The sequence below is a fragment of the Lichenostomus cassidix genome, chromosome 26 (assembly GCF_008360975.1).
Source record: "Lichenostomus cassidix isolate B80296 chromosome 26, HeHo_3.0, whole genome shotgun sequence".
Classification (NCBI taxonomy): Eukaryota; Metazoa; Chordata; class Aves; order Passeriformes; family Meliphagidae; genus Lichenostomus; species Lichenostomus cassidix.
This window is the reverse complement of record NC_139506.1, coordinates 2713616-2726142: the sequence shown is the minus strand read 5'-3', so window position 1 is coordinate 2726142 and position 12527 is coordinate 2713616. Positions and strand designations below refer to the sequence as shown.

The following is a 12527-nucleotide window of genomic DNA, read 5'->3' as shown; positions in this document are numbered from 1 at the left end:
CAGCTGGGCTGGCTTGGTAAGGCCCAGCTTAGTCACTTCCTCTGGGCAGTGTGGAGGATGCACCTCCTGTGTAGGAGCCCCACCTGAGCCCCCTGATGCTGGAGGTTGAGGTGCTCTTTCCTTACCAGGCACAGACCTTCTCGGGGACTGGGTTTGCTGGTGTGACTTGTCACAGACACAGCAGCGAACCCGAGCTTTGTGTTGTCCGAGAAGAGCCAGGAAGGTTAGACCAGCTGCGGGAGATGAAACCACACCCAGCAAAGCCTGGGGCACAAACTGTACTGGGGATGTTCCCATCTCGCAGCTGCTCCTCAACCTCCCCCCAGCAGTCACCTGGAGAACCTCACCCTCCTTTCGGCACCTCCCCGCACTGCTGGGAAGCCAGGCTTGGGAGAAAATCGCCATCGATGTGACCCCGTGGTGTCCTTTGTCACGAGCCTGGAGCTGTCCATCGACTTTGCAAGGATGTCCCTGCTTGTCTGACGCGGTGCTGTGGCTTGTCCCGCGGATTCCCGGCTCGACAAGTCCTTACTCATCCCCGTGTGCGGAGGAGGGATTTCGTGAGCCCCTCTCGGAGCCCCGTGCGGATATTTCTCGGCTGATGGAGCAGCAGTGAGCGCGGTGGATGCCAGGAGCTCTCAGAGGCGTGCCCGGCCGGGGCTCCGTGCTCCACTCCAGCAGCAGAGCCCAGAGGCACCTGTACAGCACCGAGGCGTGTCAGGAAACCCGATGCCTCACCTCTGCCAATGTGGAGGCGGAGGGAGGAGGGCCCAAAGACATGTCCCTTCACGCTCGCAACAGCTGAAAAGAGAGAAGGAAAGTTGCTAGAGCCTTTTTTACCAGCGCAGGAAGCCTCCCTGCCCCGCTCTCACCCCAGAAGCCCTCCCGTACTCCACTACTCTGGGGGGGTGGCTGTCCCGCACCCGTCGGGCGATGAACATCGCAAGGAGAAGAGGCTTTTACAGACAGGAGGTGAACAACACGCTCTGGGAGCTGCCCAGGAGATACACATCCCTGCACCCGCTGGGCTCTGGGGCCTACGGCTCGGTGTGGTGAGTGGGGTCCCTGTCGCACTGCCCGCGGCAGCGGGGCGGGCTGGGGGTTTGAAGGTTCCGCGCCGGGGGGGAAACGAGGAGGTGCTTGGCAGCAACCCCTCCATTAAGGAAGGATATTTGCATGAGTGATGGAGGCGCTTGGTGTCCTGCTCCGGAGCTGGGCTGGAGACTCGCCCTCTTGTTTGCCCCTTTGGTCACCCCGCGTGGGCAGAGAGGGGAGCGGGCAGGCAGGGCATCCTGGAGTGGCACCTCGGCAGCGGGGACAGGCAGCTTTTGAGCGGCTTTGGACTCGAGCTTGCGTTAGGATTCCCGTCTGGCAGCTAAGGCAGGAGGCACGGGAATAGCTGGGTGTCTGGAAGAGATTTGTAGGTGATAACAGGTGGGTGCTGGAACAGGGGATCCTCGCTGCTCAGTCTGAGGCAGCTCAGGCTGGGCTGACTGGGGGAAGCAATTGGACAATACAGCCCCCACCCTGATACTGTTTCCAGCTTGAAATCAGAAAGTGGATAGAAATTGTTATAAACCAGGATCAGTAACAGACTAGGACTTCCTTCATGGCTGATGATAATCTCCAACCTACCAGAGAGCAGCAGGAGCTGCCGTTGGTTAATTGAGCTGGGCAAAGATGCCTGAAGGAAGAACAAGCTCAAGTCAGACATGGCTTGGTTTACACTGACAAACCAGAGGAGATGGGCAACTCTGAAAGGTTAAATATGAAACAGTCCTTTGATAGTATCTGAAGAGAGCCCTTGTTTCACAACGTGCTGAGCTAAAAATAATAAAAAAAAAAAGGTGTGTCCGTTTTCATAGGTGTTGGGCAAAGTCTGGCCTGCCTTTGGCACTAATCCTGAAACCCTGGTACCCAGGTTTTGTCCTTTTCCCCCTACTTCCAATTTACAGAGAGGCGCCCACTTGGCTGCCCACGTGTATTTATGCTTCTTGGATTCTTAAGTGAGTCCTGCAAAATCAGGCAAGATTAGACCTGACTTTTAATTTATATTTGTACAGTGTTCTCTGATTTTTATCACAGATGAAATCAGGAAGGAAAATAAATACAGGACAAAAAAAAAAAAAAAAAAGGAAGAGAGAAATCCTTTCAAAATTGCCTTACCCACATCAAAAAAACAAACATCAAGACAAATCTTTCCTGGTCCCTATAAAAGTCTCGGCAGCTCTGGAGGTCTCAAGGAGGGAAGAAGGGTGTTGGAACAGCCCGGGGGTCTGTAGTGGTGTTGAATGGACAGCGCTCAGCAGGGAGGGCTCAGTGCTATTCCTGTACAAAGCTGAGGCACAAGCGTGTGGAGTTAGGATTTGCTGTCCTCTGCTGGGAATTGCTGGGAAACTTTCCTATTGCAGCCTTGTGCAGCTGCGGTTTTACACCTTCTTGAGCAGCTGAGAAAGTAACCCAGGAGAAACAGCAAAGGCTTGTTTCTCCCCTTATTAATTTGCCAAAATGAAGTGATTTGGCTTCCAAATGAATGTAATTGTGAAAGAATCTTCTGACTCCTCCAACGCTGGTCTTGCTGATCTCTGCCAGCCAAGGCAGGGACACAGCTCTGCCTGCCTGGTGTCACCCCAAACAGCATCAGTTCACTAAATCTGTGCTGGGAGGAACATGGAAAGCTCTCCCAGCTCTATGGAGTGAGTTGGCTCTGGGCTGTGCCTATGGCAAGGCTGTAAGCAGCACTGTCTGTGCTGTGCAGGCTGGAGCTCCAGCACCAGCTCTCCTGTGCTGGGTAATGGGCTTGGATGCTCTGTAGGCAGGTAAGAATGTGCACCCTTGGATTGGGAAATCTGCCTTGGATTCTGCAGTTTGACTCCTTGGTCCAAGTCCCTTCCTTTTATTTCCCTGGCTCCTCAGAAAACTTTAGGCAGTGCTGACATCTGCTGAAGTCCTGAAACTGAGATAAAACCTCACCAGAAATCCTCCTACAATACCCTGCAGATCTTCAGCTGCCTTGTGCAGCTGTTTCTGCACTTCCTTTGCTTCTCCTGACTCAAAAGGGAAATGTGTCAGTGCAAGGCTGGAGGATGCAGCTAGAAGCCATGGGATTGAACACTATAATTTATAGCTCTTCCTTTCCCATGGGGGACTGGATAGGGATTTACGAAGCAGTGGGAACTGCTCTGGGAATCCATGGTGGGATTTGCCAGGGAAAATAATTTTTTCATCTGTTTGCCTCTTGGGAGGGGTCAAGGAGGGGCTGAGGCACCTCTGGAAAACACCACTGAGAGTCCTGAATTACAGCTGTCTGTCTGAGGACCTCCATTCCCACTTGGAACGTGGGGCCTCCTTTACAGTCTGAGCAAGGAGCCTCCAGAAGAAGAGAAGTTGTCACAGGATGGCCACGTCCAGCTGTGAACAGCAAATGTGACCAAAGGGAATAGCACATCATGTTTGCAGTGATGGCTGTTGTACCATGTTTTCATTAGCTTTAGAAAAGAGTCTCATTTTCAGCTAGACGTGTTCTTACACAGAAGCAAATGTGTAGCATTGAGGATTCTGAATGCAGCAGAATTAATTGCAGCAGCATTTTCAACGTGTGACATCCACTGCCTTTGCCCCAGAATACAGCGAAGGCAGCTGGCCTGCCTTAAAATACAACCTCCAAGCAGATGGCAAAGCAGAAATTTCCATATCCTTATTCCCTTATCTCCCTGCATTAGGGAAGGAGAAGGCAGAGTCAGAACTAATTCTGACCTTTAACCATTTGTGTTTCCCTTTCTCACAGCTGTTGCTCCAGCTCGTTTCCGCAGGTTAAAGAGAATAAAGATGAGCCATTATTGCTTTGCTTGGTGTCCCACCTTGTCCTTCAAAGAGCACAGGCTGTGGTCTGCTGCCCAAAGCCACCCAGGCTAACACCTCTATGTGCAGAGCTCCACTGAGCTCCTCAAAGGGCCTTTCTCTGTGAGCACAAGAATTAAGTCATCTCTAGGAGATGACCTTTGGGACTGCAGAATTCGTTAAAACATACTGCTGATGTCAGAATGTTTTTCGTTTGCCTGCTGCAGTTCAGCCATAGACAAGAAGACGGGGGAGAAAGTGGCCATCAAGAAGCTGTGCCGCCCATTCCAGTCAGAGATCTTTGCCAAGAGAGCCTACAGAGAGCTGATGCTGTTGAAGCACATGCAACACGAGAATGTAAGTGCTCATTTCTCCTCTTCCTGCTAGTACAGGGGGTGTTTCCTTGCCACCTGGGAGCAAGGCCTTTTTGGTGATGCACCAAATTGCATTTGGCATGTGCAGGCAGTTTCAGGGTTTACCTGCAACCTGTTTGCAGTGCCCAGGCTGGAGCAGGTTGTATAATGGGTGAGCCCAGCTATTAGTAAGAGGGAAAACATTTGTGCAGCATCAGTGAGGAGTCCCTGGATTCCTCAGATGGAATTCTCTGTGCTCATCCACGTGCATGTGCCAGTGGAGAGCTGGTGAGTCCCATGTGCACAGCAAATGCTTTCCAGGTTTAAATGGTGGCTTCTCTCCTTCCTCAGGTCATTGGGCTGCTTGATGTCTTTACCTCCACTGCGTCATACCAGGGGTTCCAGGACTTGTAAGTTTGGAGTTGTTTGCTCTGTCTAGACTGAACTGTTTTCCAAGACACCTGTGTAGCAGCAGGATCACAGAGAGGGTTGAGGTGCAAAGGGACCAGACTAAGAGCCAGGCATCCCCAAATATTGCGGAGATTCAAAAGCACACATCGGTTCCCATGGCTGACACAGCCAGAACACATAAACAGATCCCATTCCTGCTCAGGGCAGGGAGACCACAGCATGGACAGACCAACCTGTGCCATGAGGATGTGTCACATTCCATGAGACAGCACAGGCAGGGTCATCCATGCTAACACTGCCTGTGTGACTGCTGACCTAAGAGGCTGCCCTCTGAATGGGAGAAGTATTGCTCATCAGGCCTCAGGGAATTTAAACTGAGAATTTGGAAGATCTGTCCTTTTCCTCCTGATTCTGGCTTTTCTTATTTAATTAACTTTATTTGGCATTTTCTCTCAGTGTTCATGGACACGTTGGACAAATCATTTTCCCTTCCCCATCACTGCAGATGAGCAGCTTGTGCCTGGGTTTGGCTGATAGCTGAGTGTTTGGCAGCCTGCAGGAAAATCATATGAAGGTTCTCAGAGCAGTTCCTGCAGGAAAACCAGCAATTAATTAGCAGCCTCAGCAGGCAGATACTGAAAGAAGCTGAATGTTGTCTTCTGAGGCAGGGCTGGAGAACATTACAAAGAAAAATTTAGGAGCCAGCTGTTTTGCTGTGTAAAATGTTTCAGCTCCTGAGTGGCAAAAGGCCATCCAAAACTGAACTTCAATCAAGGTCTAAAATAAACTAATTCAGGATCCTGAACATCCTTGTTCTTACTTGACATCAGATATCTAATTTAAGGGGAGGAGAAAGAGCAATTTTCAGAACAGGTTGAAATTCCAGCTTCACTGCAGGCTGTGCGAGTTAGCCAGGAACACTGTCACAACAACTCATATTTGTTACAGTGAGTTACACAGCCAAAAAAAAACCAAACCAGGAGAGAACAAGGCTAGCCTGGTCCCCTGCATTTTTCTTCCAGACTCAGGGCCTTGTCTTACTGCCTTTTAGCTACCTGGTGATGCCATACATGCGGACAGATTTACAAAAGATCATGGGACATGAATTCAGTGATGAAAAGATCCAGTACCTGGTCTACCAGATGCTGAAAGGGTTGAAGGTAGGTGGGTCTGGAGGAGTTTAGTGACTCCCTGTGTCTCCTCTGTGTGTCACCTCTGGGTTCACCCTGACTAAACTCCCCTCCAATACTGTACAGGAAGATGGGGAGAGTTTATGGAAGAACTGGTATTGTTTGTTGAACTGTTCTTGTTCCAGCACACATCAATTAAACAAGTGTTTGCTCACCTCAGTCCATTGGGTGTCAAAGTAATCAGCAGCCTTGTGACTGGTTTTTCATGGAAGCACTTGCATCTCTCTCTGACTTGCCAAAACCCTCACAGAGCAAAACTCTACACAGAGAGTGAGAGACTGGCAGCAGCAGTCTCTGCTGCATCCATACCAGAGGCTCTCAGGGGAGACCGCAGAGGGAATTATTTTCTATTCAGTAGCATAAGGAAGGAATATCTTGCTCTAGCTGGCTTTGAGGGAGCTGAAAGTAATGGCTGCCAGCTCTGAGATGTAGAGACAGAGCTTTACAGCTGCCCTCTAACATCCTTCACCTGGAGCCACAGCAGTGCCTTACAGGCATCAACGAGTTCACCTAAATCTCCTGTTCATTGCTATCTTGATTTTAAATAAAAGGGCGAAGAACACACAGAAGGTTAAAAGCCAGTAGTCAGTTTTTGCAATCTTATGTATTTAGGCTGAGATTATTTTTGGAACACCCAAAATAACCACCTTTTCATGTCATCTGCTGTAACCTTGATGACCTTTACAGTTTGAAGCTGTTGTAGTTGCTCTAATGAACTATTGCCTTATGCCTCCTCTTCTGCTCTGTGCATCTTCTTTGGACTGGCAATAACATTACAAATACTGCAAATGTCAGTAAATTGGGGCAGAGATTTCTTTTCAAATGGCTGCCCTGGGGACCAGGAACCTGCAGCAGCCTGCAGAGGTGTGTTCTCAGCAAGTTCTTGTTTGTAGCTCTCATTTCTCTGCTAGAGAACAGAAAATTTTGTCTGCTGGTGATCACATTGTGGCTCCTCTTTTTATTGCAGTATATTCATTCAGCTGGCATCGTCCACAGGGTAAGTTCATGTGTGCTCTTATTCTGATTTTTGTCTGTTTGAGAAACACAGCATAGTCATAAAGTTAATAAATTCCTAACCATCATCTCACTAATAGCATTGTCTGATCTAATTTTCCATCCTGTCTGCTCTCTTTTCCATCCTACACCCTATATACAATTGGATTTGCTCATTTGTGCAGTATTTTGAGAAAATGCTGTATATTCTGATGAGCTGAGAAGCATTTTATGATGCTTTTTGAATTAAAACTGTGTCAGAAAAATCAAATAGTAATCCAAAGCTGTACAGTACAGCAGGCATGGTGTTAATTCAGTCATTTGCTGAATTGATTCTGGACTTGGGGTGTTATGGGACCCCATAAAAGGCAAGCAGAAGCTCAACTCAGGCTTGTGTCGATGTGTTGCAGCTTGAAACATCCATATTTTTCTGCTCTTGTCTACTGTAGGACCTGAAGCCAAGTAACCTGGCTGTGAACGAGGACTGCCAGCTGAAGGTAGGTGGCAAAGCAGCACTTTGCAGCAGCAGCAGCACATCAGATCGTGGAGGATGTGCTCTGCCAGCAGGAAATTGGCACTGTCATGTGTCCTCTTTCCTCCCGAGCCTCGATTCCAGGCGTTGTGTCACTTGGCGGCTGCAGGCAGTGGGAAATACTCCCCTGCTGATGTAACGTGCTGAATCAAGGCACAAGACTCCAAATGAACCTTCTGTCACTGTAATTCCTGTGGCATGGCACTGGCTAATGACTTCCTAGATAAATTCAACACTGCTGAGCAATACTTGCAGTCAGTGGATGATCCCTGAAGGGTGACTGGATTCACCTGCAGTTGCCCTTTGGTTCTCATGGCCATTGTGGTTGTGACTGCAGACAAAGTTATTTTCAGGGTTGCTGTGATGGGTTTGCTTGCAGCTGGCTGGTGTGGTGCTCTAGCAAGCATTTTCTGTAATGTATATTACAGGGAGTGGCTCTGCTGCCCATAAAGGTTGGGTCAAGCTTGTTCATCTCCAGCATTGAGGGAGAGGCCATGCTGTGTCACCTGCAAGGTGTTCTTATAGGAAAGGGTGAGTTGTGGTGACCTGGGAGCATGCCTTCACCACCAGCTCATTGACCAACTCCAGTACAGCACATAGGCTTGAAACTTAAGCTTCAAGAAAGGAAGTGACCTTCCAGGGAGCACAGAGCACTGATCCTTTCAGCAGGGTCTTCTCATGACAGCTGGGTTTGCAGCTGGCTTGCAATTTACAATGGAATTAAGATATATTAATTCTTTGAACCATCCCATGGGTGTCTGTGGTGTAGTTGGAGCTTTGTTATTATCTGATTGGAGCTACTTCATTTTCTCTTACAAGTAGAGTCTCACTTGCCCATAGGATTTCTGTTTTCTCTCCTGCCCTTCCTTCTCCTTATTGTTGCTTTGGAACTGCAGATCTTGGATTTTGGCTTGGCCAGACAGGCTGATGCTGAGATGACTGGCTACGTGGTCACACGGTGGTACAGAGCCCCTGAAGTCATCCTGAACTGGATGCATTACAACCAGACAGGTGAGCAGCCCTGCCCCAGCAGTGTGACTCTCTGGTGACAAACCTGGGGATCCTGCTGGGTCAAATCTCACATAATTGTCCAGTTGTTCTTCCTCTTTATCATCGGTGTTCCCTCAGAACAGAGCAGGTCCCAGAGGTGTTGCACAACTCCCAGAGCTGGTGCTTGCAGGAAGTGATGAAAGCAGAGATTTTAGCAGCATAGAGAGAACAGAGGAAGGTGGGAGGGAGTGAAATTTAAATCAGTGCCTGCTCCAAGCAACAGCAAAAGCGACAGCCCCATCAGCCACTGTTGCCTTTTTAATGTCCTTTTTTTCTTTTTTCCTGTTCTTTTTTTTTTCCCTTCCTTTTTCTCTCTGAACAGTGGATATCTGGTCTATTGGCTGTATCATGGCAGAAATGCTGACTGGGAAAACACTCTTTAAAGGAAAAGACTGTATCCTTTCAAGCTGAACCTTTCCCCTGAGGGGAGTAATAATTCTTGGTGTGTGTCAAAGGGCTTCTATGAATGAGGCTGCTGAGAAAAACTGGTGTCAGTCTGGTTTATCAGGAGGTAATCACTAGGACCAGACTTTTGGTGTGGGAAACACCAAAGAGGGGACTTTAGAAATCTGCCTCTTAGCTGGTGTGGCTCTACATCAGCTGTTCAACCTTGTGTAGTTTCCATTCCCAAAGCTTTGTATATCCTTTCAAGCCCATGAATGTGTGTCCTGGCATAGTTGTGCCAGAAAAATGATCTCTTGATGGAAATGGCAAGCCAAGAAAGGCTTGGAGCTTTTCTTGCCAGCCTTATGAATCTCTGCTTGTGTGACTGTGTTGGGTTTGTACCATGACCTAATTGTAGCTCTCTGGCTGAGCTGGGGAGTATCCCAGGGTTGCTCCTCAATGGTTGATCTTTAACACAGCTTGCCAGACCTGGATCAACTGACCCAGATCCTGAAAGTAACAGGGAATCCAGGAGAAGACTTTTTGGAGAAGCTGGAGGACAAAGCGGTAAGGAAGTTCCCTGTGGATTTGGGTGCTGCTGGCAGAGGTGTCAGGGGGAGAAGTCAACTTGTGTTTGACATGGGAGAGGTGCTGCCTCTACAGCAGCAGTGAAGTGCAGCAAGGGCTTTTCCCCTTGGCAAGGAGGACATTTGTCTGTGCTGGTGGCACAGCTGATGGAGCTGGTGCTGTGTTGGGAGCTGCTGTGTACTGCAGGGACTCCCACAGGAGGTGCCTGATGCCCCAGCAAACCACCAACCTTCTCTGGTCTCCAGACTGGCTCTGAAAACAGAAGTATTTCTCTGTCTCAGTGGATAAAAATAGTTCCTTGTAAACTGCTTGCTGAAATGTGACATCTGGGATGCTTTGCTGTTCTCTCCATTTGCCTTTGCTCATCAGAGCCATGAGACTGTGTATTTCACACCTCTCCACGTGCAGTAATTATTCTTTCCTTGCTCTTTTAGGCCAAGAGTTATATCAAGTCCCTTCCCAAAATCCCCAAGAAGGATTTGTCTGTGCTTTTCCCTAAAGCAAATCCTCAGGGTAAGTCATGCCCAGCATTTCTCATGAGTATTCACAGTTGGAAACGAGGCAAAGTGACTGCAGTAGCCCCAACTCTATTTCTCCTTTTTCTCATAATTTATTGCTACTTTTCTTCTTGCAGCTTGTGCCCCTGCCCCTCCTCAGGAAAACTATGTACCAATTAAAAGCAAAATTGTATTTTATTGGCATTACAATGGTGATGTTCTGCTGTTCTTGGCCATTTACTACTTTACTAATTATTGTTTTCTAAGTACAGTATAGATCCTATTTGTTGAACACTTGTATCTAGTAATACTCAACAGACAGCAGATGTGCAATTTTCAGGGTAAGAATTGACCTCTTACAAAAAGCTCTCTTCCCAGGTAGGTTAGAAGTGAGAGCAAGCAAAACTCATCTAGAAACTCAACGGAATAAAGCCTAAAAATGTTAAAACCAAGCAGGAATGGAGCTGACACACTAGTCAGTATCTGAGGTTCCTGCCCTCCCCTTTACCATGGATGTACAGATTTCTCTACAGATTTCTCAAGTGAAGACTACTTTGAGATGCAGGGCTCTGAATGAAAGCAAATGATTAAAACTGAAAAATATCTTGAGGTTACTGTTTTACTCCTCATGTTTCTGTGCAGCAAGGCTTTTTCAAGTCTAATTTGTTATTTCTGCACAATTTAAATTCTGTTAATAAGAGCTCCCTGAGGCTGCTGTTGGGCAGACTTTGCATCTCCACTGATGGGAGCACCTTGCTGCATTGACCAGGTTGAGGAATATTTTCAGTTTTCAGGTGTGGAGATGTTCTGGAAATAGCAGTGTGACACTTGCAGGGTTGATGCACAGGGTGCCTATTCCCTCCTGCACCTTTCTTAGCCCTGTTCTCATCCTCTACAGCTGTGGACCTGCTTGACAAGATGCTGCAGCTGGATGTGGAAAAGCGTCTTACAGCAACAGAGGCCTTGGCTCACCCCTACTTCGACCAGTTCCGAGATATTGAAGAGGAGACAGAGGCACAACACTCCTATGATGATTCTCTGGAACATGAAAAGCTGTCAATAGAGGAGTGGAAAAGTAAGAAGTTTATTTTCTTTGAGGTTCCTGTCTAGCATGGGACTTTCCTTTCCCTCTTTCTTTCCTGTACAGATGCTGAGGAAGCCTCCTGGGATTGCCTCCTGGGATTGCCTCCTGATGCCTCAGTGGTAGTGCACAGATTATTGCCTTGCTCTTGCTTTTATGCATTCAGCAAAGATCCCTCCAGCTCTTCAGGCAGACTTTTTTTGTGTCTCTCCTTTGTCTCTTTCAGCTGCCACTGAATGCCTTTCTCTCTGCACATCCAACACTCAAACTTTTATTTGTGTCCTCTAAAATCACGCATTCACGGTTATTTTGTTCTGTTTTCCAAGAGCACATTTACAAGGAGATCTTGACCTTCAGCCCCATTGCACGGAAGGATTCAAAGAAGAGAAGTGGGATGTCATTATAGCAACTGGTGCAGCTGTGGCTGGGATTCAGTTCTCCTTGATGACACATCAAATTCATTCCACACTGCATTGCTGGTGGCCATCATTTGGCCTGTGGGACTTCTCTCTGTGTGCCAGCCCAAGGATGACACCATGCTGTGGGCATTGGACTTTGTTCTACTAAAGGGGAAGCACCCCAAACAGTTTTCAACATAAAAGACAAATATATTCTTGATGAAAGTTTAAGTGGGAGAATTTTACCTGGTTGGTTTTTTTTCCCCCCCCATATTTATCCACTTGAAAGAGGAGGGGTTTCTTTCTTTCTCATTAGTCTTGTCAAGCACAGGGTTTAGTACATTAATTATGGATGAGGTAAAGAAAAAGGTAAAATTCACTGGGAAGTGAGTCCTAAGAAAAAAGATCAGATATACTGAAATTGAGCTAACAAGACCTTGTTCAATCTAACTGTGACTGTCCTGCTTCCCTGAATAGTCCCAGAGCATCCTGCAGAGCAAGGCTGCTGGGATGGTGTCAGCTCCAGGGCACCATGGGATCAGCCTGTGTTCAGAGCAGCTACTAACTCATCCTATACACAAAATTCTGCTCAGGTGCTTCCCCTCTGAAGAGCCACAAACTCTTTTTTTTAATTTTTCTCCTGCTTATTTCATCTCCTGAGATTTGATCAGTGCCATCTCCTCCTTACTGCCAGCAGCAAACACAGCCTGAGAATTCAAGACCACTTCCCACAGTGACAGACTGGGTTTCCCAAGCAGCTGCACAAGTTAGTTTGAATATGGATCTGCAGGAAGTTTTCCAGCCTGTGCTGAAACTGGTGTATCTGCAGATCCCCAGCTTATCAATAGTCACCTGATAGTGCAGTGCTAGGCAGGCACAACTGCTTGCTGTGATAACACCTTTGGACTGCAACACCTCCTTCCCCATGGTGATCAGCCAGGTTCAGCCAATCATTCCAAAGTCTATCCCGAGGAATATGTGCCAAGAAACAAATGTGTTCTCAGTGTCAGAGCTCAGAGCACAGAGTCCCCAGGGCTAGGGAAAAGTATTGAGAAGACATTATGTGACCTCAGTAATACACGCAGTGATTCTCAATTCCCCCCTCTTCTGTAGCTGCTGAATAATTTTGGTTCAGTTTAGCCAGGTTGTTTGTGTTCAGTACTCTCTAATTTTCTTCTTAGGCAATGTTCAGTTTTGCTGTACTGACTTC

General features: G+C 47.6%; 1 protein-coding gene across 1 annotated transcript; it reads left to right on the top strand.

Annotated features, from left to right (window-relative positions):
• The first annotated feature begins 61 nt into the window (after positions 1-61).
• MAPK13 (mitogen-activated protein kinase 13) lies at positions 62-11548 on the top strand. Its single transcript, XM_085083228.1, has 12 exons — positions 62-1052; positions 4068-4197; positions 4545-4603; positions 5656-5764; positions 6762-6791; positions 7237-7284; positions 8216-8330; positions 8692-8763; positions 9241-9320; positions 9776-9854; positions 10737-10913; positions 11246-11548. The coding sequence occupies exons 1-12, from the start codon at positions 934-936 to the stop codon at positions 11323-11325; spliced, it is 1098 nt and encodes a 365-aa protein (XP_084939354.1). The 5' UTR covers positions 62-933; the 3' UTR covers positions 11326-11548.
• The last annotated feature ends 979 nt before the right edge of the window (positions 11549-12527 follow it).